This window comes from Xiphophorus maculatus, chromosome 12 (genome assembly GCF_002775205.1).
Source record: "Xiphophorus maculatus strain JP 163 A chromosome 12, X_maculatus-5.0-male, whole genome shotgun sequence".
In the NCBI taxonomy this organism is placed as follows: Eukaryota; Metazoa; Chordata; class Actinopteri; order Cyprinodontiformes; family Poeciliidae; genus Xiphophorus; species Xiphophorus maculatus.
This window is the reverse complement of record NC_036454.1, coordinates 6,701,304-6,728,691: the sequence shown is the minus strand read 5'-3', so window position 1 is coordinate 6,728,691 and position 27,388 is coordinate 6,701,304. Positions and strand designations below refer to the sequence as shown.

Below are 27,388 nucleotides of genomic sequence, written 5' to 3'. Positions count from 1 at the left end.
AAAGCAAAAATGATGTGGGATGAAATATAGGATTTAGAGACCTGGGACTTTAAAATCCATAAATTGACCTCTGAAAGACAGCTACATCCACATTAAATCTGGTCCTTATTTCAATTTAAAGTCTTTGTGAGTCTGTGTATTTTCCCACAGGGAGCTTTTGGCTGTTAAAACTCATCTCTGGATTTTAAGTGCCGGTCAGCTTTCTAGATTATGACATAGTTGGCAAGCTTTGCTCAGTAATAATCTACTTATTAAACAATGAGTGTTTTCAGCAGAAACACGCTGTTTTACGTTAAACCTTCACCAACCACTTTAGAAAACAACAACACAACACAACTAAGGTCATGTGTGATGAATGTTTTAACAGCTTTGCAGATGATATTTAGGAAGTACAGCTTCCACACCTCACGGATCTGTTCCTGCTCCACGTCGTGCCTTTTAATCATGACTTTGCGCTTGAAGGCGCGGCAGTTCCTATCATAGAAAACCCGCTGCGATGTCAGAAGATGGGCCTCCTCTTCGGCCTGGGAATGTTGCATGTTCTCTTTGTGCTTGGACAGACGCTCCTGCTTCTCCTTCTTGGGTGTACTGTGGTCCTCATTCATCTCCTGAGAAAAAGAGGAGAAACAGAGTGGCGACTGTTGACTGCTGCAAATCTGCTTTCTAATTTGGAGCTTAAAAGGATATGTGAAAAGCAAATGTAGTCTAAAGAAACTGGGCTTTACAAAAGAATGCTTTGAGCTCATATTAATATTTGTTAGTAGACTGCTTATTGCAAACTCCAGGTAACTTCTTATTTTGGCAGAAAACACTTCATTTTCCTTATTTTTTGGGCTGTGATGTAATCTACAACAAACACTAATGCACTCAACACTGAAGCCTGATCCCCTCTCTCTGGAGTGTCTAATACTGTTGTAGCCCTCAGTTTGTCGAAAATATCTTCTCCTGCCAGCGATGCTTTCCTTTAACAGTGCTGACCTAATTTTGGTCACTTATCTCCTAACTGAAAACACAACGCGTCACACTCCCAGCTCATAGGAACACTTTCTGGACTTCATTTCGGGGTTGTGGAGGGATAAGAATTCTCCGGCGTAAATATGGATTTGTACTTCTCCCAGTTTGTGTGCATATAAATGTGTAGGTACATAGCAAGTAGGCTGAGTGACTCAACATAACTTCCACTTCAGAGGTTTTGAATGTGCATGTTTTCGTGTAGGAGGCTTGACTCAACAGTAAACAGTAAATAGGACGGTGTGTCACACCGGAGAGAGGCGTACAACGGAGGAAAACAAGCAGAGCAAACCTCCTTAATCTTCTCCTTGCAGAGCTTGTACTGCTTCTTCTGATTATCCAGAAAAGTGGTCAACTCTTTCTTCTGCTGTGCCACGATCTGCTGCTGGAACTTCTTCTCATCTGCGAGTGCCGTCTTCATCTGGAAGAAAAATTAGGCATTTAAATGTCTGTCTTAAATCAATAGGTTGTAGATGTAGAACCTTGTACACAAGGAAAAAAATTAATTTTGACATAACATAGTATGTTATGCCAAAAAATAACATTTGACATAAAATTCAGGTATTTTACTCAAATATTTGAGTTTTAAATCAACATCAAGAAAAAAAATAGAAATGATTCTGTATTAATTTGGAAATAGAATGAAAAATAACCATTTATTTATGCTTCTATAAATAATCATAAACAAAAAGGTAAAAACTGTAAACAAATATCCTAAAGTTGGACTTCTTGTCTACTGTTAAAGTTTGGATAAAAACACAATTTAAAAAAGTTTTTTGTCCTAAAAACCATATTGCCAACCACAGGAGGGCTGCTTCTTGTGATAAACTACGTTGGGGTAGTTTGTGCGGCTTCCACCCCTGTTTATATGAAAAGATTATACTATCTCTTTGCTGGTTGGACACGCTGTGTGCTAATCATAAAGATATGCAGCTTGTTTTTCAGGGAGCAAAATAATGTGACCCATTTCTGCTCTTGCACTTCATCGTATGCGTCATTAGGAGGCAGTAGTGAGATGAGTTCTTACAATTTTCTTCTAAAAGATGAAATGTTGGTCCAAAGTACCAATAGTTTCTTTCAGTAGCTTTGGAACAATAATTAAAATTTAAAAAACATGTCTTTGTTGATCACCTTTTCCCTGAAACATATAAAGAAGCATAACTGAGAGTGCAATAAATGTGAATTAGTGTACTCTTGCCCACCTCCTTCTCAGTGTGCACTACGTGGCGTTTGGCCAGCTTCTCCAGCTCGATGTAGGCATTGTTGGCCTGCGTCTCCACCTCTTTCTGCAGCTTGAGCCGGTGCTCGTCCATCTCGGCCTTCAGCTTGTTCTCCAGGGCGATCAGCTGCTTCTGGTGCTGCCTCCGCATTCGCTTGTAGCCTGACATCTGCTCCCGCAGTTCACTCTCCTGCTCATGCTCGTGGATCTGTTTGGTCACCTGTAGGTAAAGATGTTGGTGAATATGAACTGTGATACATTTGCTACAAAAACCCACCACATCTTACCAAGTATTTCCAATACAATAATGTTAGTACACTTGACATAAGACAAACTAAAATTCCAAGTAACTTTCCAGCAAGATATAGGTCCTTGTTTTAAGTAAATAATCCCTTAATATTGACAAAAAAGTACTAGGTTCATTGGTACATTATTTAACAAAACATTTTCCCATGTCATAAATGTAAAAAATTGCTAGTGTAATTAGTACTAAAGTTTGTTTTGTCTTATTTATAGTGTACTAAAATATTTGCACTAGAAACGAATCAAATACTCGGTAAGATTTGATGTCTTTATAGTTTATTCCACATAAACAAAACAAGATAAAGCTATAAAAGTATTAAGACTCATATCGACAAGAACATTTGATGATAACTAAAATTTTTAGCTACTGCCATTTGTGTAGCTAATGCCATTTGTTAATCTGTTAAATTAACAAATTAGAGACAAATTTACTAGTAGAGCTCCAAAACTGCTCTTTCACACAGCTAGTATTTTTGTCTAGATTCTGGTCTTATTTTAAGCGTAATATCATATTACACTTAAAATATGACAAAACTTGCTTACAAGTACCCTTTTTGCAAGACATAGCAGCTTGTTTTAAGTTGATGATTCTTTAATTTTGATGAAAAAGTACTAGTTCCACCAGCAAATTTTTTCACTTATGGAAAAAATGTCGTTTTAAGTGAAATAATCTGCCAGTGAAACTAGTATTTTTTAATGAATTCACTTAAAACAAGGTCTTTTACCTTGCAGGAAAGTTACTTGTATGTTAGTGTCGTAATTCAAGAAACTAAACAAAAATTACTTGGTAGGATTTGGTGATTTTGCAGTGCATTTGCAGCACAGATTAGGCAACCTCAAAAAAGTTCAAATGTCCAAAACAGCTGCCTCCAAATCTACCGTCCACTGTTTTTCACATACAACCATAAACATCCTTGATTTTCAAACCAAAACTACCTAACCCACAAACCTGAGGACAAAAAGGGTTCTCCGTATCTAGGTAGTATTCGCTCCGCATCTTCTCATAACTTCCACCCGAACTCTTCCGGCCAAACATGATGGCGATTTTAGCCAAGTGCACCAGCATCCAGGAACCTTGTGCGGCATCCTATGACCGACACAACCTTGCCTGAGCTCCGATGCTTCCCGGAGACCCCCACCCTTTCGCCCTTTCCCAACCTTTACAGGACGATGAAGCCCCCTCCCCTTCTTTGGTTTGTGCCCTGGGCATGCAGTGGCCAAAGCAGACGTGTGAACTGTGAATGAGGCAGACCGACTCCGTGGGCCAACAAGAGGACAGAGCGGCTTTTTAGTACGGCTAACGCTAAGCGGCGGACAGCAGGTGGGTCACATGAATACCTCATTTAGAAAGTGTGAGAGAAGTTAGAGGAGGGGGGTTCAGAAGAGAGTAGGCTGAGTGATGAGGGAGGGACGTTGTCAAGAAAAAAGCAAATAGAAAATAATCAAAACTGGAAAAGAAGAAAAGAACAAAACCGGAAAAAGAAAAAATATATACCTTAGTAGTATAATGAGCACAAACATGGTGAGAAAACAAGAGGGAAGGATTGGGGAAAAGGTGGACTCTGAGCTCTCCTCCTTAATCTGTGTTGAATCAATACCCCTACTGTAATAGAGCCACCCAAATCCTGGTCACTTGCTTCAATGCCACAAAGGGCCAAGTCACGGCATGTGGTGGCCTCTTTCACACAAGGCTGTGGGTCTAAAAAGAAGATCATACTCAGGGTTGGGGGCCAGCGGGTTGGAGTGATCAGTGGGAATCCAGAAGCTACACTTTGCTGATTCTGCAATGCAAGGTGCTCTGGAACGTTGTTTTTAATGCTAAGTGCCTGATTAGTTTAAAAGATAGTGGTTGTCCAGCTATACGTATTCTCGAAACATTTTTATTTGGAGCAGAAATCAAGTTTGAGCTTTGTGTTTACAGGGTGTCAAATTTGCTACAACAAAGATTCTCTTTTTGGATGAGCTATGGCAGGAAAATATCCAAAGGTTACTTCAGATGCATAGTGACATATGGTGAAGTCATCTTGTTGAATAGAGGAAGCAAAAGGCCTCTACAGACCACAGCTTAGCGTCCAGTTTTCCTGCAGAAATCACTGATGTAAAAAGCTTGTAGTTTGTGTATTTACATCTCCTAACATAATACATTTGAAACAAACAAGTCTTTTAATTACTACTTTAACTATATTTTAATGGGAGAGCCTTGCCTTTACACCTTAAACAGTTCCTTTCTAAAGTGGACAGAAAAATTATTTGGTTGTACAAATAACATTTTAGATTTCTGACAGACCGAAATCTAAAAAGTATGACATGCATATGTATTTTGTAACTCTTGAGTCCAAACTTCTTACTGAAAAGTTTTCAGAACTAGCAACGAGAACTGTGAGGATTTTGGGTTTTCTCTACCAGCTCTGCGCATTTAGAGACTGAACATTCCTTCCTTTGTTCTTCTTTTTTCTGAACAGCAATTTTTAAATTCTGTCATAGATTCTTAATTGGGTTTCACATCTGGACTTTGGGAAGGCCATTCTAACATGAATGTGCATTAATCTAAACTATTGCATCCATTGTAGCTGTATGTTTATGGTTACTTTCCTGTTGTCCAGGCTTAAGTGTCTTGCAACCTTTAACAGGTGTTCTTCCAGAATTTCCACTCATCAATGGACACCAACGTATTTACAACATGTGGAACATCTGAAGGCAGTTAGTTTATTTAGGGTTGGAGGGGGGCTACAAATACATGACACACTTTTCAGATTTTGTTTTTTCACAGTTTGCACAACTTACAATACAAATATTTTGTTACTGGAACATGACAGAATGTGAAAAGGAATGATTTTATAAGGCACTGCATACTACAAGATTGCTGTAGTAAAGATTCCTACTCAGCTTCAAGTTCTAGGTTTTACCAGTTGGCATGAGGACCTAGCAGGAATGATTGATGTTACATTTTACTGTAATCAGCCAGAGGCACCCAGGCTGTCAGGCCACAACCTGCATCTGACGGTGAGGAGTGAAATATTTTACAACAATGCTGTTTCTTAAATCATCTTCAATCTGTTAACTCAGGATAAGAGTTTGAGCTGCAATCAAACTCTTATCCTGCTTTTCTGTTTGCACTTGTACCACTCTTCACTTTGCAATGATCTTTTTTGCAGTTTCTTATTCTTCACATTTCTGTAAGATTGTTCTTTTCTTTCATTTTTCCTGAAACCGATCTCTACATTTAGTATCAAAATAACAGATTGGTGTTTGTTTGTCTGTTCTTTGCTAATAATTCAATCAGTGATGCTCTTTTGTCTCACCTGCTTATCTCCCCTCCTCACCTCAATGACAATCTCCCATCTGCGTCTTCCCGGTGTTCAGCTGCTATGGACATGATGTATTTTCATTTTACTCACCCTTTCATTTATCAAACATTTGTCACTTTTGACAAGTGGATTTAAAAAATGCTAATCTGCTCTTACATTTTTCTGAATGTATATTATTATCACATTTTTTATGTTTTCACACATCTAGTTCCTTTTTGGCAATCTGTTTAGTACCATATGGACCCCTTATTAGACTCTCGCTGCTTCTCTTTGTCTACCTGCTCCCAGTCTCGGCGAGTCGAGGCCAATCCGAGGACGTCTGTGCTCGGCAGAAAAAGGATGATGTCATTTCTTTCAGCGCCGGCGGGCAGCACCGGCGCTGTAGCGCTACAATGGTGCTGAGCTTTTCGGGATGCAGGCTCATTTCAAAACAGACTGCTTCAATCACACAGAGCCAGACACCGGAGGTGTAAACACCAAAACTTTAATCCACCTCACTGCTGAACAGGCCAAAATATTTTAAACTGCTTTAGCAGATTTGGATAGTTTGTGGGGTTTTTTCAATTATACAAATGCAGACGTTTTTGTTAAATCTTGCATAAACAGAAATGCAACTACTTGCCTTTGTCTTTCTGACGATACAGACATAGCATGTCAACTAAGGCTGAAACAATTAATTGGATTAATCATGATTAATTGATTACTGAAATAATATTTATCTAATTTAGTAAGTGATTAATTGTTAACTGGACAATACAAACACAAAAAGGGCATTTGGTGTATATTCAGAGCAGTAATTATGCCAAAACTATATATTTTTTTCATTTAAGATAAAAATACCTTTGTCTGTAAATGTGTTATAGCTTCACTTAGTTCTGCTTTACAAAATGAATCCAAGAAAATTTGTATTTTCTTATTTAAAAAATATGTACATATTTGCATCTTTTAAAGTGTTTCTATTGTATAAAAATCGATAGGTGGTTAAATGAAAAATGTGTAGAATGTGACATTTTTTTAGCCAATTAATCGTTTGAATAATCAATTATTAAATGTCAACACAAAAGGTCTTCCTTTAAACCGTATCTGTTCAATGTCTCTGTTTTAGGCAAAAATCTTTTCCTTTTATTGCAATTACTTTGGTCTCGGTTCCCAAACTTTATGTAAGACTTGTAGATGAATTCCTATCGATCCCAAAAGTATTGATGTCAATACAAAAAAACGTGAAACGCAAAAATAACATTTGAAAACGGTGCTTGGCAAACAACACAATCAGTGCTTGGCCCAGGTCTGTTGTTGGCTTGTGGACTTTGGTCAAGGACAATCTGAGGACAGCGAACACACACGCTGCCTTATTTTTCTGTCAGATGTCTGATTTAAGACCGGACAGCAGAATTAAAACCAGTGGGTCAGGGATGGGAGAGCGCACACACTGTCACACATTTTCACACAACTATTACTATCTAGTTACTAGAGCTGGTTTCCATGACAACAGACAGGGAGGGTGAAGGAGAGAGAATGAAAGAGGGACATAGAAGGAAAGAAAGAGAGCACTCCCCCCTCCTCACACACCTTAATAACAGAATATTGAGTCACATCTGAGAATGATGCATTAACAAATGAAGGAGGGCAAGAAATGAGAAAAGTGGGGAGGGAGGTGATAATTTGAGGTGTTGCACAAGCAGAAAAAACAAAGCAAGCAGATAAAGAAAGACGCTAAACATGTGGAAGGTAAAAAGCATTCAAAGAAAAACCGATGGCTGAAAACAGAGTTATGACCTGATCGGCTGCTTAAACATAAGATTGTTCAAGCATGTGTGGAGAAGTCACGCCCAGACGCAGCTGTTCGCTCCGCACATCCACAGACAGGTCTTAACAGAGACAAACAAAAGAATGCCCCTCTGTGCCTTGCTATGCAGCTGCATACGTACAACACTCTGAAATTTTGTCTTGTGCCAGGAGAAAAAAGTCCCATTTATGTTTTTGTTTTCAAAGTAACCCAGCGTTCAAGGTGAACCCTCTAGAAATGATTGATTCTTAAACCCTGAAGCAAATGGAAAACTTTTGTGGAATCTCAGAAAAGAAAAGATAGAAAACATCTAAAAGGGGGAAGATTTTGATTTCTTCTTACAAGTGAAGCAGACTTGATGGTGGCAAAGCCAGCTCTGTTTTTATAGTTGGAGGCCTGGCTGCTTTTGTCAGAGGAGGCATGCATTGGCTCTGGCCGGTGATCTCTGTGGATCCCATCATCCCAGTTATATTGATGGTCCTGTGAAAAAGCACAAAAACAAAATGAGACAGATTGCTTTCATCAGCGCCAAGTGCACCCAGAACTCAAAAACAGTGCTATCGCAGTATCTTGCAACATTTTCTTCCTTTTTTTGTCTAGGTGCAGACACTAAGGAGAACCTCCACTGAAAACACATAATCTCTACTTCCACAGCTGGAAACATGCAATATTTAATGTCAGCAATTAAGATTTTCATATTTCTTGCGTTTCATTTTTATCAATTATTTTTATGTGTAAATGTAAAACATAAACATGCACAACAATCTAAATAAAAATAAACATTTCAAATTGGTCATTTCAAGCCGTTGTACCCCAATTGTGGAAATCTCTCCAGTTGATTTTACACTGTGTCGATTCCTTTGCTTAATTTAAAACCGCAGCTAAAAACCTATTTATACAGAAAGGATTTTTCTTCACTTTGATGCTATGTTTGATATGCATTTCCTATGTGTTTTATGAAGCATATTTGTGATTTTATTTGTGTTATACAAACTAAATTTTACTTACTTCTTTGTAACTTCTGTGCTCTTTATGAGTTTTCTATTGATTTGCATTGAGCAGTTATAAAAATGTTTATTAATTGCCAATATAATAGTCTAACAAACAACAACATTAGGAGTTTCACATGATATACATATTATCATGTAACTCCTCCAAGAGCTACATCTGTGAAAAAAACTTTCGGAACAAATAAAACAAGAGTAAAAGGTAAAAATCGCCTTGATTAAGCACTGGTAATAGCTTTATATTTTGAAGCAAAAACACATGCAGTTGGATAAATTCAAATGTGTGATGTAAACAGATTAAATCCCTGCTGATTTCAATCAAAAAACTTCTAAATTTCAAAAGGAATCTTCGCCTAAGCTAACTTGAGTAAAGCCTTATGAAACACGGTGAAATATTAACACCCCCGCTTTTTAAACTCGGTTTCACAGGGCCTGGGGACCATGGAACGGAGTCATGTGAGGAGCGAACTTCATCAACATCTGAAAGACAATGTGTGTCACTTTCAAGTCTTCTCTGCTCAGCCCCCTGAACTTACAACAACACGCTGGCTGTCTGCCTGTTAAGTGACAACCTTATTCATGTACCGTCTCACCACAAAAGAGAAACTGAAGGAGGAGAGTGACAGAAGTGACGGCCCTCTGCTTGGTGCTTTTTAAAAAACAGTGTGTATTCATTAAGAATGGCTGACATTGTGTTGACCTGTGTGAACTCTGGTAGCGTGCAAAAAGACGGTTGAATGGGGGTTAAAGCAGTGGATGTGTAGCTTACTGGAATGCACAGGCTTTGTTCTCTGAGTGTTAATGATGTCAGCGATGAAGTTGAAGAAATTGTAAACAGTGACTGTGTGTCGATGGTTGCCATGGTTTTGGGGGGAGGGGACTATGCATACTTGTGAAAAGAAGTCAGAAACTAGAGGATGTAGAGCATCATTTCCTCTTTAATAAAAAAGTGTAAAGTTGTCATCTCAGAACTAACATTTTTCATTTCAAACATTGATAATTGTGCTCTTTATTGCACTATATTATGAGAAACAAACTACTTGTGGTCAAGTTAATGTTCTGCGTCTTTATGGTGACACACTACTATCATGTCTTCAGCGGTTTTGAGAATTTTTCTTTTCTAGTCCCAAACACTCACACACATCCCCTCTTCAGCCTTGACCTTTACCTTTTTGGTGTGTGCAGAGGACTCCAGCGTGCTGCTGTAGTCCTGGGGGTGCATCATGGTCATGTCGGAGCAGCCGTCGTCCAGCACCTCCTGGATGCTGTTGACGCTGCTGCTCTGGCTACCGGTGCTGACGGAGGTGCTGGGGATGGAGTGGTTGCTGCCCAGACTGTTCATCTTGCAGCTTGGTGCCTCGCTGTCCTGCTGGGACCACAAATGTTCAGAAACACACGCATGCACACACAGACGATGAGTGACATCGCTAAACCACGTTAATATTGACCCATTTAACCACTTTGTATGTTAAATAAATTAAGTTTCACAGGTTTCTTTTCCTATTTTCTTATTCAGATTAGAAGTCTATGAAGTATGCAAATCATAGACAAAGATAATAAACTTCTATAGCTGCTTTGCAATAACAGGAAAAGTCCCAAAATATCTTTGAAGTAAAAAAAATGTTCTAATTCCATTTAATTCTCATTTAAAACATAGACTAAGATATTTCCTGAATGCCTCAATTAGCACAATCAAAAAATGTAAACTTAAAAAAAGGAATGTAAAAAAATTTAAATAATTTAGTTTGAAACCGTTTTAGGCAAGTTATGAAATCCAACTTTGATAACTTTCATAACATCAAAGATGTTATTGATCTCTTTATTATCCACTTCTGACCTTTTCTTTGTGTAGTTTCCACAAAGAGATTTGCTAATTTAAGAGATTATAAACTCAACTGAATAATTTGTGTAACTCAGACTAAATACAGACACACAAAATGTTTTGTGAGTAAAAGTAAAGTTATTTTTGTACAAATATTCTTTACTCTGATTGTATTTCAGTCACACTGCATTACTTCCTCAAATTTGATTCAGTTCTCCTCACCTCCTCCTCTTCTTGGCTTTCTCCCAAGGGCCCGTTGTGTTTCTCCTGATAGAGAATCTTCTTCATCTTGCGGTACTGCAAGTTGTCCAGCTCCCGCACTGCATCCTTGGTCCTCTGGATGAGGTCAATGAGAATGCGCGGCGAGCGTTCCCGGCGCACAAACTCATGCTGAGCGAGGCGAACAAAAGTGGGAGAGAAGGAGTTAGTAAGTGAATTACTTGAACCGGACATCAACTTTGATCTTTAGATCTTCTTTCTTTAAACGTCTGAATAGTTTTGAATTGCTTGAATTAGTCCTCTAGATTTCAAACTTTGCAAGTGTGCTGGACTGGCCAACAAACTTGCCTGTCTATTTCTACATTTAGTTGATTTATAGGTCAACTAAAAAACTGCAAATCCATTTATTGGAAAATATTTAGTGAGAAATATACACACACATATATATATTTCTTATTTATAAGCAATAATCTGAAACAAACATCTGAAATGCATCACTATGTGAAGTTTTTCAAATGTTTCAGTATAAATGTTATATTTCTAATGTATTAATGTCTACCTGTGTATATTGTATATACAGCAGCATAACCTTAAAACTTATAGATAAATACTTAAAAAAATAAAAAATAAAAAACCTTAGTTTTAAGGCTTTGGGAGAGCATGTCAAAGTGCATGTAAGATTATAACTTGCATCACTTTATTCTCTAGTTCAATGCGATGTACAAGTGTTTCTATCACTAGAGGGCGCCTGTAGGTTGTTTATCTTGGGAGTCTCAGCACCCCATTTTCTCCACTACCCCTATTATATGAAATCCTAATATTTCCCTATACATTGATTTTCATAAACACTCTTAAGCCTTTTTACTTCAACTGAACTCTAAAATAGTTTTGCCTTGCAGACAAGTTAATGACAACTGGTAAATTATATCAAGTAAAACAAAAGTTGACTATCAAGCTGAGAAAGCTTTCGATTATAATTGTTTTTTTGTTGTTGTTTTTTTTTGTTTGTTGTTTTTTTAAGAAATTACAATCCAAAAGGCAAATAATTCTGAAATATTATGAGGTAAATAGTTTTGAATTTTGCTTATAAATGGTATGATATTTCTCACAACAGTTGTGCATGCTAATAAATATACAAGTTCTCAAAATATCTTCTTAGTTAATAAAAATTGATTTTCGTTAATGTTTAAATTTTTTTAAAATGTAGTTTTCACAAATTTGAGGTCACATTAACAAGCTGTTTATGTAAAAACTAATCGAAGTGTAACGTGCTGCAAGTTGGGATGTTTTGCATGTATATGATAATTACGTGCATCTCCCGCTATTGATTGGTCATAGTAGATGGATGAATGAGAAAGAGGATTTGAGATTTTATTTTTCTGTAGCACTATTTTTAGCACTTCACATTACAGTAACCAAAAAACAAGAACAAAAAAAGGAAAGAATTTCTACCTCCAACACATCCTCCCACCACACCACATATTCACAGATTCACACACTGAGTCACTGTCATTCATAAAATATTGAAAGCTTTAATGGATGAATTGTATGCAATATACGCTACCAAAAAGAGTACAATTTTAGATCTATTTGTAGCCTTTCTTCTCCTTCTGTACACCCTCCTCTCCACGTGACAGATGCTGGTGTAATGGGTTAGCCAGGACACAAGGGAGTGACATCACACTCTGAAAATAGCGATGCGTGATTGTCCCGTTTTTTGATGGACCTACAGTAGATCAAAATGTGGGTGGTTGGCCGACCCTGCCCCACCGAACAGCTAAGACTCCTAACGATTATCACCAAAGAGTTCATGTGAGAAAATGTGACAGCCCTCCTACAGCTCCTTCTCCAAATATAAAGGGGCTTGCTGTAAAGTGCCATCCTTAAAGATTTACCATGTTGAGCATCACATATTTATGAGGATAAAAGCATTCCAACCCTTTAGCTTTTTGATGCATCGTACTGGTTGACCAGTAGTCATTTTAGTTTAAAAGAAATTATTTCTGAGTAATGTGAATGAACCTTTAGTGCCAAAATACAAGTCTCAACCCAGTGCTAAGGGTAATAGCTGTACAGCTTACCAGTTAATGCATTTTTCATCAACACAAAATGTTAAAATGTTTTAAGTTGGACTTTGTATTTTTTTTCCTCTCTCTTTGATAAGGACAGGTTTGCTATGCTAAGCTATATCAGGTAAAAGGTTCATTTAATGCTCAGCTACTTTGTACATACATAAAACATATGTAAAGTTGTTATCTCAATTTTTAATGTAGTGATTTGACTATATTTTATGGAAAAGATTGCAAATACAACCGACAATATTGTATTTCCTTCTAACAGAGGGATAGTGAGTAATATTTCCTAATTAATAATATTAATACCACTTGTAATAAGGAACATAGGGAGAGAATGCAATTAATCTGAAGCCAGAACATGTAGACCTAAAAGGCATGCGACTTCTGACCTGATTTTTCCTTTTAAAGAGCTTGGAGGAGAATATACCAACGCATGAGTGTACTGTTAGAAGAACAGCTTGCACATTAATGTCTGAGAAGACAAAATATGTTATTAATAACTAAATAATAGCTCACTCCTGTATTATTTTCCACTAAACCAAGCTGAAACAAAATCCATAAGATAATTCCTTAATGTTTTGATTTGCAATTGGGATTTAGTTAGGGATATGAGGAAGAGTAAAGTAATGTCTAATAGGGTTAAGGTTTTGACAACAGTTCACAGCTCCTGATGTGACTGCTGCATAACCTCACACCATTCCTTCACCATCTGAAGAGATGGAGGTGTCGTAAGTCTGGGTACGGCTCTGTGTGGCTGAGCATGATCATCAAGAACATAAAGCTCTTAGCGGCCCAATAGGATTACCTGTTGGTCGCACAAACAAGATAAAGTCTGCAACACGAAAATTCAACCAACCTTCATGATTTACCCAAAGATAGGCTCACTGTGATAACACCTAATAAATAGAATAACCTGCAGATAAACTGCATGCTTTATGAAATATTTCCTTTCATGGACAGTTTAGGTCTCTTTTTGCCCTCTTTTTCTTAGTGCATAATACTCAGTGCAATAACTTCACATTGAAACATTTGAACCAGGTAAGAAAATTACAACATGCTTTGTTTTGGATACAATTTCAAACTTTTGAATGAAAAATTATTATGCATCAATCTAGAAATCAATGAGATGGCACACAATCCTTAAGCTGCAACGAGGTGCTGAACATTGAGCTTATTTTGTTATTAGTCACACCTTAGTCCTTTAAATGTTAAGTCTATAAACACATACACATGTATATAAATAGGTTTTTTTTTCTTACACATGCTGATGAAAACAGTTCAATTTATTATATACTGCCTATTCACAGAAATTTTTTTCTTTACAAAAAAAATGCAAAACACACGACTATATTTATACTTCTACCCAACTGAGGATTTTGTATCGACTTTCACTCATTTTTGTACCTGTCTAGTGTCCAGACATTTTCCCCAATCTTAACTATTACTAGTACTAACCAAAACTTAATTCACACCACACATCTAAACCTAACTAGTAGAACGCATTCCAATTGAGAAAACAGTGAGGATTTTCCACAAATGATCTCCCTTTGTTGGTGAAAATGGTTGTAATGGTCCTCTATATGTCTTATATAGAGGACCATTACACATACACATGCATGGGGTTCAAATAGTATGCAGTCATATCACAGGAATGTATAGATAGCAAAGACATAAACCTGCTCTGAAAGACATAACTGCAAGGCATAAAAGAGGAAGCAAAGCTGACAAAAAAGACGTAAAGAAATAACAAGCAACTCTCAGCAGGATGCCCTATTCCTGCACTTGAAGACATTGTATGTGTGTGTGTGCTTGCGTATTGGGGAGCCGTGGGTGGATGGGAATGACTCATCCTCGAGGCTCAGGGACCGACTAAGGCAGGAAGTGAGGTCACAGTTGGCAGAGTAAGAGAGGAAGCCCACTCACTCGTAGCAGCTCCCCTGACGAGGGTCTGTCCTGAGGAATTTTCAGTAGGCAGAAGTCAACAAAGTTCCGGAAAGCATCCGACCTGCAAGGCAGGGATATAGGTCAATAATTCTCCTCACATCAAACATTAATTACTGGGAATATTAAACAAAAATAGCAATGACAATAAACAAATATGTTATTCACTTGGACAAGAAGAAATACATGAGCCATATATATATTATATAAATATGTAGAGCAATGAAAATACAGGCCACTAGAGATGTGGAACTCTGATCTAAAAATATGCTTTAAAGCGCATTACAGAATAAAACATCATGGTAATGGGGTGTTGAGATAAAGTAGCCCCCGATGGCTGTGGAGATTTTAATGAAATTAATATGCAAATCCAGGGTCAAATGCGGGTCAGAACATGCGCAAGCACCGCATTTCCAAACGCCTCGCCTCCCTTTACCTAAACTTGTAGCGCTTTTCCCATCTGAGGCCAACACAGGTCCACAAGTACACGTGTGATGTGCCAATGTGTGCACACAGTGTGGCCTTGTGTTTTGGTACAGAACACTATTGAGCTAATGTCTCTACTGGTTTTATCTGGCTGGATGTTGCTAATGCCCTGGGCAGCTGGAGCTCCTCCAAAAATACCACAAACCATGTGCAGTCCCACACAATCAGTCACTTCAGCACAGCGCTGGAAAGCAAAACTAATTTTACAACAGGTGTTAACTGAGAATTCAAGAAAGAAAACTCTTTTTGAATATTTAGTTAAACCTCGCCTTCAAGACAAAGATTACTTGCAGTTGCCCAAATTGGATAGTATTTGCAGAAAACATGAATAGATATCTATGTGTTGCTAAAATGCCTATTAAGCTGTTTATGCAGTGCCTTGCAAAAGTATTCAGACTCCCTTGAACTTTGTGTCATGTTTCTTCCACAAACCTCTACGTGTTTTACTCATTTGGATTCTTCTATCTTGAGTCAGTAATGAGCAGAACCACATTTTACTGCAGGAGCACCTTCAAGTCTGTAGAGGTATGTCTCTGAAATGTTTACACATCCAGCTCAAACTAAGTGTGAGGGCATAAAGAGTGTCTTAACAGCAAATTTCTAGTCTTAAAACAGATTCTCAACTAGACATAGATTTTGACTGGGCCATTCTAACAATATGCTTTGTAGTGACTTAAGAGTTTAGATCGGTGATTCAACGTGCTCTGGACCAAGCACATAGGCATTGTGTCTGAACCAGGACTGAGCCAGTAAACCAGACATATTTTAATTACAATTTTTACTGTTTTTTTTTTTATATCACCATTGAAGTAAATAGTGTAACTTCTCCCGTTTTTAGCTTTTCCTTAATGTTTTCCAGCTCCATCTTGTTGCTTGTTGGATTGCAATATGAGTAAAGAGCAAATCTTCTGGGATGTGTGATTGATAGGAGCGGAGCAGGGTGGAGTCGCATGCACATGAAATGAACTGTGTTTGGTGATTAGCTTCAGCACCAAATGTGCTTTCTTCCTCAACAGGTAAAACTATCTATTCCTCTAGGTAGACTACAATAAGTAGATAACATAAAAATATGTTGTGAATTCTCGTTTGGTTTTCTCTGCATGTAATACAGGCTTATTAAATGCACAAGCACGACCATCAAGCAAATAATCCTGGCCCGGCCCAGCCTGAATCAAGTCGGGTTCAGGTTGGTTCGAGGACCTTCCTCTTCTTTAACATGTCTATGTGTCCTTGGGAAAGGCTTTCAACCCAAAGTTTCCAACTGATATTGGTGCAGAAATGTGTGCATATTTGTAAGAGTGACTGGGTGAATTTGTTTATGGTTTATTAAACCACAAACATCTTTTGACGGCTTTATGTATAAAATGTTATCCTTCTAACACTTTTCAATAAAAGACAGATATATTAAGTAAATGACAAATAGCTAAATGTGAGAACATCTGACTGCAACTGGGTAAATGGGGTGAATTTATATACTATTTTTCCAGCCATACCAGCCACTCAAAGTACTTTACACACCAGACCCACATTCAGACATTTGCACTCACTAACACAGACACATTATGAGCCTTACCCAGGGGCACATTCATATGTGACAGAAGGAAGCTGAAATTAAACCCACAACTTTAAGAATGCAAGATGCCTACTATTTCCACTGTGCCAGTGTCACCTAATGACAGAATGTGAGCTTAATGTAAAGCATTTTGAGTAATCAGCTTTGAAAAGAACTATATAGATGGAGTCCATTTAACATTTAATGCTCACTTTACCCAGCATGACACTTGGGTAGGTTTAAAGTTTTTCTATGCTATCCAGATCTCAGATTTCGACTGATAGATGATATCAAATGCTTCATCCCTGAGCTATCTGCTGTGGTCCTTGGTTTTCACAATTCTTTATGTTCATTAATGTTTTCCAACAAGCCTCTGAGTACTCCATAAAATATTTTACGTCTTGTTTTTATTTGCATTTGTCCCCCAACTACAAATTAACATATCTTAATTTCTTTATTAAGGCACACATTTTAACATCATTCAATCACTTATATTAGGGTACACCAAATGTATTCTTAGTGACAAGAAACAATGTACAGAATGAACACACAAGGTTTCTTCATTTACGAGATGAATCAGGCATAAAAATGTCAAACAGTATGATAGCATCTGGTAGCACTGCAGGCTATAGCTAAAGAAAACAGAGCTTTTTCTCTCCGTGCTAGATGAGATGGGGTTGCACAGAGATAGCAAGAGGCTGTTTAAAAACTGTTGGTCTAAATTAAATCTCCAAGAAATAAATAAATAAAACAATTGATGTCTGGAAGGATTGTCCCAAGAGAATCTATTAACATTCACAGTCAGGAGCTGTGAGGTTCAAAGCTCCAGCAAAATGCATGAAGGGAGCCATTTTACTCAGTAAAACAGCAACTAATGTGTGCCTGGATGAACATTGTATTTAAACCAGACAAAAGAAAAGAAGTTAATTTAAACCACAGGAATATTTTTGAATAATCCAGACTGCTTTGTAATGATGTTGCCTTTTATTATAGCCTGGTGGTCAGGATGTAAATAAACAGAATTTTATTGGTCAGGGCCTCCTCCTTGCATTCAAAACAACTCGGAGAGTGACTTTGCACAAGGCTTGTCACAGGGCTCTAAAGCCACAGGGGAGTTTTAGCCTGACTGTGAAGTGCAAATAATGTTTTTCACTTTTGCTTTATGTTTCTGTTTCAGCTGGTCAAATGAGCTGATTGGTGGTGTTATAGGGACATTTGAAAATATAGTTTTTTCCTTCATAGACAAAAATCTAGATGATAAACCTTTCCTTTTTTGTCATTTTACATGAGAACTGTTCAGTTCACTATCTGACCACATGCCATGTAATAGACACAGCAAACATGGTCAGATGAGTCCAAATAGAAAATATGTTTATGTTGGAATATGATGGAATTACTAAAACTCACCACTCATTTGACTGCAGCGTGGGAGAGTCGTTCTGTGCGATGTGATATAAGGCACTCATGGCATTCATGTTGAACAAGGGAGGTTTACGCTCCGCTAAAACAGGAACAGATGGGAGAGTGAAAGACACGGTTTTATTCTTGTGTCAAAGTTTTAAAAAGGACCAATCAGGATCACAAAGACTGAAAAACAAATGCAGATTTCGACTAATTGTTTTGCACATTAATTTATAATAATGTAGTCAAAGCTTTTATTTAAACCACTTGGAAAGTATTTGCTTACCCAGTTCAATACAGGTGATCCCCAGCGACCAGATGTCCACTTTACCTTCATATTGGCCCTCATCCATGGCTAAAATCACTTCTGGGGCCATCCTGTGGACAGAGATAGGCACATGCAAACACCCCCACAGATACACACAGATACTCTATTAAGTACGAGGGGGAGAAAAACCCATGAAAATGTTATAATCTGCTAAGCTTCTCAAAGCTTTTTAAGACTCTGGTATGCTGTGATAGCAGCTCGGTTTTGGAAAGTGTTCCTATAAACGAGTGTGTCACAGTTTTTGTGCATAAGACAACTTGTCCAGCTGTTTCAAAGTTGATTTCACTTACAATCAAATATGAACAATGTGTGAATTTTTTTTATATTGATGTGGAAAATAGATTAACATATTTTAGTTCACAGTTATTATTACATGTAAAAAAAGATTCTCTGATTAATAACTTGAAATCCCATCTAGAGATTAAAAATGACAAAAACCGATAATGTGGTCTCAATTTACGGATTTATTTCTTTACAAGCTGGATCCATGGCGACAAGAATGCAGACAATTTTTTATGATCAAGACAAAAATATATGAATATATGTATATTTACTAAGCAGTACCAGCACCTGGAATTTTATATTAAATGTTAAATCGGTTTTTAATATTAAAAACTATTTTTAGAAATTTAATTGTGACATTCCAGCTCATAAGAGAAATTAAAATGAAAAAAAAGAAAGATTGTACCCATTATCTTCATTGGAAAATAATCAAAAAAGTTATTGTTAGTCTTATAAAATTAAAGTCCTTTTTAAATAGAATCATGTTATATTCTCTATGTTGTGTTTTTCTCTTTCAAATGTTGTATTTGTGTTCGTGGTTAAAACTGCTTTTTCAGGAAAACATATTCTCATAAAGTATTATTTGACTTCTTAGAAAATTTTATTCTGTTGGGTTTTATTGTGTTGTGTATACTGACCAGTAAGGTGTTCCAACAAAGGAGTTGGCAGGTGAGGCAATGGAGGCAGAGCCAAAGTCAGCCAGTTTGACTTGACCCAGCTCAGTCAGCAGGATATTACCAGCTTTCACATCTCTGGGTGAGGTCATGGCATGAGGGAAGAGAGAAAAGGTGACATTATGTGGGTTAATCAAAAAAAGCAAACTAACAAAAAAAAAACAAGCCAGTTCCAGGTACAAATTTATTGACACCTTTCAGGGAAAAAAATATATAAAAGCCATATGACAATATCTTTGAAGATTGCACAAGGAATTAACCTGTTCATAAAAATATATTTTATTTTGAGAACGTGAAAAGATTTGTGTTATAATGTGATAATTATCTATTGTAAGTACAGTGAATAACAAGAACCCATATTTGTACAAACATGGAAAAAGTTTTCACATTATAAAGTGATACAGTTGTATTTTGGTTAGCTAGGGTGACAGCTTTATATTTCCACAAAGGTGAGTCAGTGAAGATAAACATCCTTATTGCACTTGTTCCTGACATGCTCACTTACAGATACAATATTCATCTCAGTCTGATATCATCTGAATATAACAGTAATTAAAAGAGGCCATGTGACACAGACATCACTCCTGTCATAGCTTTCTGGCAAAAAGGTAATATTACGGACAAGTTAAAGAAAATATTTACTTTACATCCTTCCTGTACTTTTTTGAGAATGATTGCAGACATGAGTGTTTTACAGTTTGATAAAACAGTGGAAAAACAGGAGTGTCATTACTAATCTTACATTATTGGACTTATTCACTGAAGGTTCCTAACGGAAAATGTATTAAGCAAGCAAGTTAACTAACTCACCTGTGAATCATATTATGGGAATGTAGGTAAGCCAGTCCTAGCAAGGCACCGTGGGTAATGGCAGCAATTTCCATCTCTTGCAGTGGTTTCTTATGAACTTCAGAGAAAATACAGAAATTAAAGTTAAACAAATCTAATGACATCACACAGAGAAAATGTTCCTTATGGGTGGTTAGTAAAAACAGCATGGTTATGTGCCAATGTAAAAAATTAATTTAATTTTGACTGAGAAGTTTTATGATGGCTAAAGACTACAGAGACCAAATCTTTACTTGTTTGAAGATGGTTTGATTTGCAAAAGGACAAAGATCAAATAAACAACAAATAGCACAAATAAACAACAAAATCCTCCTGTTTGAACCCTCTGTTCTTGAACACAGGCTTGGGACAGTTACCAGCACAACGTTTTTTTAAAAGTTACGTCTTCAAATTCACTGAACCTTCAAATTACTCCATGTTTAGGGCCTAAAATCTTGGTGACCAGAGGTTTTTCTGGTTGCATGAAGCTTAGAGTAACACAGTGCTGCTTCCCCTATTGATGTGCTCTACAGGCTCATAAATCTTTCAGTCTTTTACAAGACACATTCAAGTGTTTGGAAAAAAAGACAGTTGCAAAAAACACGTAGTGTCATGATGTGGAAACTAACCGTAGCGGTTAGTGGAAATGAGCAGTGTGATCATAGTCAACAAACTATGATCAGCGTCTGTTAGAAAACTAAAAACAGGCTGACTACAAGAGCACATAGCCTGACTAAAAACTTTCATCAGCTTGTTATCATAAGCATAGTTTGTGTTTAAATCTATAACTCTATAAGAATGAGAGTTAATCTCAGAATTACAGTAACAAACTTACTTTTTTTTTAAGGGAAAAACTTTTGCAACAGGGTTAGATGAATTTAGTACATGGAAAACAAACCCAAATGTTTTTCTCCCATAGTGGTACAATCAGACAACCCTTCATTAATTTATGAAGACTAAGCAGAAACATAGAGCAACAGGAGTGCTTTTTTACACACATCAGGCTTGTATTTGAAATTCAGCTGAACAGACAACAGCGTTGTTTACTCCACCAGCTTTCATTTTAGTTCTGTAATATCAATGTCGCCTTCTAAGTGACAGATCAGCAGAAGGTCCATTCAAAGCCACAATCACCCACTTCAATAAGGACACATGCATGAAAAGGTATGCAACTTCATTTGCTTACCCTCTAATAAATCTGATGCGGAGCCCAGGCAATACTCCATCACCAGCTGAAACAGAAAAATAAACAAACAGCTCATATGGTTTTGCCACCTAGGATACAGAGCATTTGGTCAAATTTGTTTAAACTTTTGTTGCAAATGTGTCATAGGCTGAAATTAACACTACATGCAGATAAAGAGTAATCTGAAGGAAAACACAATTTAAATAAAGACAAAAACAACAGAGAGACACAAAAAAGGAGTGCTTGAAGAAGGGCCCACTAACCCAGGCAGTGTTGTCTTTCAAGTAGCAGCCTTTGTACTCAATGGTGTTTGGGTGTCGCAGCTGTCCCAAAAACTTAACTTCTTTAATGATGTCCTGCCACTTCTGCAAAAAAAAAAAAAAAGTTTATTCACGCAAATATTAAGGTACATTTTCTATAAATTGATGGTGCTGCACCAGGACAAACAAAAATAAAGAATAAAGGTCTGGCTGGGGTTGAAAAGCTTCTTAAAACATCAGGCAACCGCTCTGAAACAATCCCATCATTATCATACATTTATAAAATAAGAAAGTTTCCAAAACCACTGAATAAGGGTTTAAGTTCAACTGGAGTGCAAGCTGTCATCACAAGCTGTAAATACGGGTTCCTAAACAGAACATGGAAAGAAAAAAGTAGACACTTTCACTTTATTTAGTTCTTTCAAAGTAACTAACTGAAGCAGGAGGTGTTTTATAACAGACAATTTATCATGTCATGTTCAATCAGAATACAGATTGGGAATCTTATGCAACTCCAAACTCTATGTCACAAAGAAAGGTTAGCTGATGTTTGTCATAAAATGTCCCCTTCAAACTTCAGCTTTTTGCAACATGTTGGAAAAATAAAACCACTAAACTGCAGCAGAGCATTCAAAAGTTACATGTTTTGACTTTGTGAATATTTTCTTACTTCAGTGGTCTGTTTTCCATTATAGGACATCTTTTTGATGGCCACCACTTCATTGGAGTAGGAGTTACGGGCCTGAAAGGAAAAACGAGCAGATTACAGATTTGAGAGAAAACAAAGGAGTACAGGCAGCAAGATATCCGAGAACCTCTTGAATTTTCATTTATTTTTTGCTCGTCTTGGCATTTGTGTTGAACTACTTAACTTTCTGTGAAGACCCTAGAGTTTGCCATGGACAAAGCCATTGAAAATGCTACAGCTGTAAATAGTTATATCTATTCTTTTTACAACTGGCTTAGCAAATCTCTTTCTAGCTGCGTTTCTTCCTAGATGATGCCACTAACTGTGACCATAGCGTTGCTGGACTAGCTTTGTTGTGGTTTTGTGGATATGCTTTATTTTCTCAAACCCCAGCAGACTAAGCCTCTTACTTCCTGTTAAACAGGAATTATTCCTTTCCACTATCACCACATGCGTTCTCAGGAAGTATTGTTGCAAAATCAGTAACTTAATACAATAAGTGGGGCTTCCTAAAATACATAATTTTGTAACATCTAGCTTTATATGCCAAGTATGACTGGAATGTATGTAACGCAATTTGTCAAACTGACTGCTTCTTATGAGCTTGTTATGGATAATATAACAATATTTTAATTGTAAAAGCATCTAATAAACCTATATATAGCATATAATGATGTGAAGCAGTCATTTTATGACGCGAAGGAGTTAACAATAGTAAAAATAAATTTTAAAAAGGCAGCTAAATCTAAGCTGGTATGAATAATTTGGTTATATTCAAGACATTTTGAAGCCTAATATTGAGAATAAGAAATGTAAGATTTTTTAAAGACTGAAGAACACCGGTAAAAGTTTAAATCAATCATATTAATGTAAACATCAACTGTATACAGCTGGATATGCACAAGCATTAGATTAAAATTAGAGTAAAACCCTGAACATTAACTTTGTGTATTGGTGTGGGGAGTTACATAGGATGACCAGATAAATTTCATCCATAAAAAGTATCATAGAGCATACACAATATCAACTTTCTTCCACAAAATGGAAGCTTTGTAAATCAGGGAAACCTGCAGGTGCATGCCACATGGTTTCTCTGTAGCTACTGTAAAGTGTGTGAGCTGTCAGCCCAGATCAACATGACTACCTTAACCCTGTGGTGTTAAACTTGGAAGCATCTGGCCCAAGGGAGAGCTAAGTCTGAATCCCAATCTCAGCTTCAGTTCAGTAACAAATAAATCAGTCTTTTCTTGTGATTCAAATGACAGCGGATAACAGATACTTTCAGCTGTTATGTTTTTTAAATGTCATCCCTACGATTGACCGTCAGTTTATGTATGCTCAAAAAATGATGTGAAACTGAAATGAAAGTTAATGTTTTCATAAAGGCTGTTATCCCAGAATGTAGGGAGAAGATGTGGGGTTCAGTTAGTCATTAATAACGGTTTAATCTCCTCACTGTACACCCAAGTGGTCTGGATATAAAACCGTTTTCCTCAATAATAGAGTTTATCTTTGATTCTATGCACAGAAAATATAGACATCCGTTGTCGTGGATGCATTTTCCTAAAAAAAACAGAGAAAATGCACGTACATATAGGAACTTGTGCTTCCCCACTGTCATTAACCTACAGAAATCCCAGCACATTATTAGTGCTCCAGGTTTTCCAGCTGCCACATGGCTCCCATGTTTACAGATGGCCTGTATTTCATTCAGCAGTGGATTTTCAGCAAGGACATTATTTCCACAGGAGATTTATTTTAGAAACAGACTTTGATTTTCATATTAAAATCTCTTTGTCCTATGACTATGCAGATGCTAAAATATTAATGAGAGAAGTTCTGATCTGTCTAAAATACAGATTATCATTATAATTATCTCTATTAAGGTTAATGAGTGGCTGCAAATAACTGCACATTTCTGTCTATAAATTACAGACATACCCTTTCTTTTGAAAAAAGGTTATCAGGATTTGTAGCAGGAAATACACACTTTGAAATAAAATAATAATTAAAAAAATATATAGAAGATCGATGTTTTATTTGAAGTAAACAATCTAGAGAGCTGTAAGAATGTAATGGTGCCCAACATGTTTCCTCTATTCAGGCTTAAATTCTTCAGATCATCACACAGCGAAGCTCTCAAACAGAAAATCCCAAAGCAAAATGTCTGGCCTTCAGTTTGTCACATTAACCACACCTGGACAAGACCCCAAAGCAGACCAGGCATAGTCAAAATTCTGGACCTAAGTCCAAATGAGTTGCTATAATATAACCGCACACAAACAGTTCAAGCTTGAAAAGTAGCTTAATTAAAGCAATTCTGCAAAGAAGAATACAAGCAAGCATGAAAAATAAGAAATTACAGAAGAAATCTGTAGCATTGTAACTGAGGTTGTAAACCTCAATTTTGATTAGTATTTGTTTCCCATTGCTAACTGTTTCTGTTTCTTTTTACTATTGTTTACTGATCTGTGATAATTATGATTACTGACGATCACCTCAACTTTTTTAAACTGGAAGAAAATTAAAGTGAACACAGCACTGGACATTATTTGTCTAACATTTGATGTATTGTGGTCATTTGTACATGTTTGCGACTGACAGTGGAAAGAAAAAGATGGCAAAGCCATAGCAGTAAGGAAAATGAAACCCCTTCATCGACTTCACTTATTCCATGTAAAGAGGACAGCTGTTTACCATACGGGGGGGCTAATCGCCCCAGCTCTACATCTGAGGTTGAAGTGTGGGATGGAGTGCGGAAAAAAGATCCGTAAGAGGAGAAGAAAGAGCGAAGATGCAACATTCTCTCATCTCGCCTCCATGCAGCTTTAAAATCAAAGGCCTGATGAGTAGTTAGTGAAGATTAAAATTAAAGGCATCATATAATGTGCTGAGAGGGGATGACTTTACACCTTAAGAGTCATTATAGATTAATTAAATCCATATATTAACAATAAATAAGACTAACTAAACTAGATATTTTAACGGTATAACTGTGAATTAATGCTCCATCATGTGGTAAAGAGTTTAAACCTAGTTGTATATTACGCTAAGCTTTAAAAAGTTATATCAGCAACCTATTATTTTTAAACTGCATTATTGCCAAAACTTTAAGCTACAAAACTCTCAAGGTTTTTTAGATAGACAACAGGGATTAAATCAGAAATAACATTAAGAAGCAACATTTCCATTTATACTGGCATTTGATCAGTTAAGAACTTAAACAAATGTTTAATTTCTTGTTTTTGCTGATAAACTTTTAGGACAGCACTCACAAAGTAGACAGCTCCAAAGCTGCCATGCCCGATTTCATGTAGGTCACAGAAGACCTCCTCCGGGTCATCTTTGAAGAAGAGGTCGGCCAGCTCGGGATCCTTCGGGACTCCTTTCCGTGTGGATGACGGCATCATGGGCTGGACATGGGCTAGGCGCCGGTGACCGCAATCGCATACACACTGCCGCTGCTGCTACCGCCACCAGATGTCCACGACGGGCCCGGCATTGGCCAGCTAGACCTGGGAACACAGTTCAAAACAACGTCATCAACTTTTCAGGTTTTCATTATTCCATGCAAGTTTTGGGGAAAAAAAATGCTAAACTCAACAAATGTCTCGGTTCCTTTAATATGCCTGTATGTGTCTGTACATTAAGTGTTTTTATTAGTGACTCCAGGCAGTTGGTAGGTGATTTTAAAAAAGGAGACATTCATGATGATGAAGCTTTGTGGTGCTGCACAGACATACACACAAACACGCACAAGCTTGACAGCTGAAGTTGAGTCACGGATTCATCACATCCGCACATGCACAGTGTGTAACAGTTGTACATGTGCATGCATTCGCTTACAGCAACACAGAGAGTTGCGTTTTACAAGGCTGCAGCCAGGCCGTCAAGCGTGTATGCGTCCTGGACAAACTGCTCCAGTTAGCTCCAATGCACATGCAACACACACATGTGCGCAGTCGCACGACATCTCTGATTCCAGTGTCTCTCGTTCTTTTTCTGTCTACCATGAAATCTTTCTGCACATCAGCCAGATGCAGCAAGTAAATCTGGCTCCAAAGGATGGCCCCACACAGAGGAAGCTGACAAGACACACAGGCAAAGACACTAAGCATCAGCATCATTCTAATCCTCTGGCCTTAAAGGGATATAAGCCATCACACTCATCCCAGAAATATCAGTCTTAAAGGCAAGGTTTGGTGCAGTCTGCCTCAGTGGCACCAGATGCACAAAGATGACCGTCCTGAGGTTCTGAATGGGAAAAAGTTTCTTTTAATCTGATTTTGTGGCCAATTTCCTATCACCGTTTTTGTGCAGCTCAACCTGCTGATACTAATCTCAGCTCATTTCTGTAATAAACCAAAAATGTTCAACTTGCTGTTGAATTAAATGCCCATGGTAAAACAATGATCTTCTCAAAAACTGCCCGAAGTTAGGGAGCTGTCTCTTTACGTCAATGAAAATGACAAAAGAAATTTATTAATAAAACTTTTTTATAGTCATTCAGTTATGGGATTTTAACAAATAAAACACATCTAAAAGAATTACAGCACATCTCTTTCACTCTTTTATAAGACAGGTTATGGGTAACATTAATGTCCTACTTAACATTAAAGAAGCTTTAATGTAATGATATGTTTAGACTTTGATGTCATTCTAAATAGCTTAAAGTTGTAAACTTTAAACTGTTTAGTTTATAGTTTAACTAAATAGTTTAACTAATTAAGCTATTTAACTAAATAGTTACATACCTTTATCTTTGTAAAGGTATCAAATAATGATATCATCATTTAGTTTCAACATTTACAATTACTAAACAAGAGTTCTCAACAAATGTAATGTCAATTGCTGACATTAAATTTGTGTGTGTGTTTGCGAGTGAGAGCAGATGGAGTTACACAGCTCTGCAGTTAAACAGGCTTATTATTTCAAAATGAACAAAATGATAGATCCGACATGTAAACTTTCTTTAGCATTTTGACTCAACATGAGTTTACCACAATTAATGA

General features: G+C 37.1%; 1 protein-coding gene across 5 annotated transcripts in view; it reads right to left on the bottom strand.

The window, feature by feature from the left end:
• taok3 (TAO kinase 3) overlaps window positions 1-27,388 on the bottom strand; it is a 61,585-nt gene that overhangs the window by 7,613 nt on the left and 26,584 nt on the right. For 4 of the 5 annotated variants that reach the window (XM_023343612.1, XM_023343613.1, XM_023343614.1 and 1 more), the window contains exons 3-17: window positions 25,652-25,891; window positions 22,359-22,430; window positions 21,692-21,793; window positions 21,429-21,474; window positions 20,225-20,321; window positions 19,379-19,492; window positions 18,417-18,508; window positions 18,137-18,230; window positions 14,674-14,755; window positions 10,679-10,846; window positions 9,803-10,003; window positions 7,970-8,107; window positions 2,214-2,450; window positions 1,304-1,432; window positions 405-608 (exon numbers count right to left, since the gene is read on the bottom strand). In XM_023343612.1, coding sequence (XP_023199380.1) covers window positions 405-608; window positions 1,304-1,432; window positions 2,214-2,450; window positions 7,970-8,107; window positions 9,803-10,003; window positions 10,679-10,846; window positions 14,674-14,755; window positions 18,137-18,230; window positions 18,417-18,508; window positions 19,379-19,492; window positions 20,225-20,321; window positions 21,429-21,474; window positions 21,692-21,793; window positions 22,359-22,430; window positions 25,652-25,786 — 1,911 coding nt within the window. In that variant the 5' untranslated portion in view covers window positions 25,787-25,891. The remainder of the gene's footprint in view (window positions 1-404; window positions 609-1,303; window positions 1,433-2,213; window positions 2,451-7,969; window positions 8,108-9,802; window positions 10,004-10,678; window positions 10,847-14,673; window positions 14,756-18,136; window positions 18,231-18,416; window positions 18,509-19,378; window positions 19,493-20,224; window positions 20,322-21,428; window positions 21,475-21,691; window positions 21,794-22,358; window positions 22,431-25,651; window positions 25,892-27,388) is intronic. The other variant, XM_014470542.2, reaches the window with a different exon arrangement.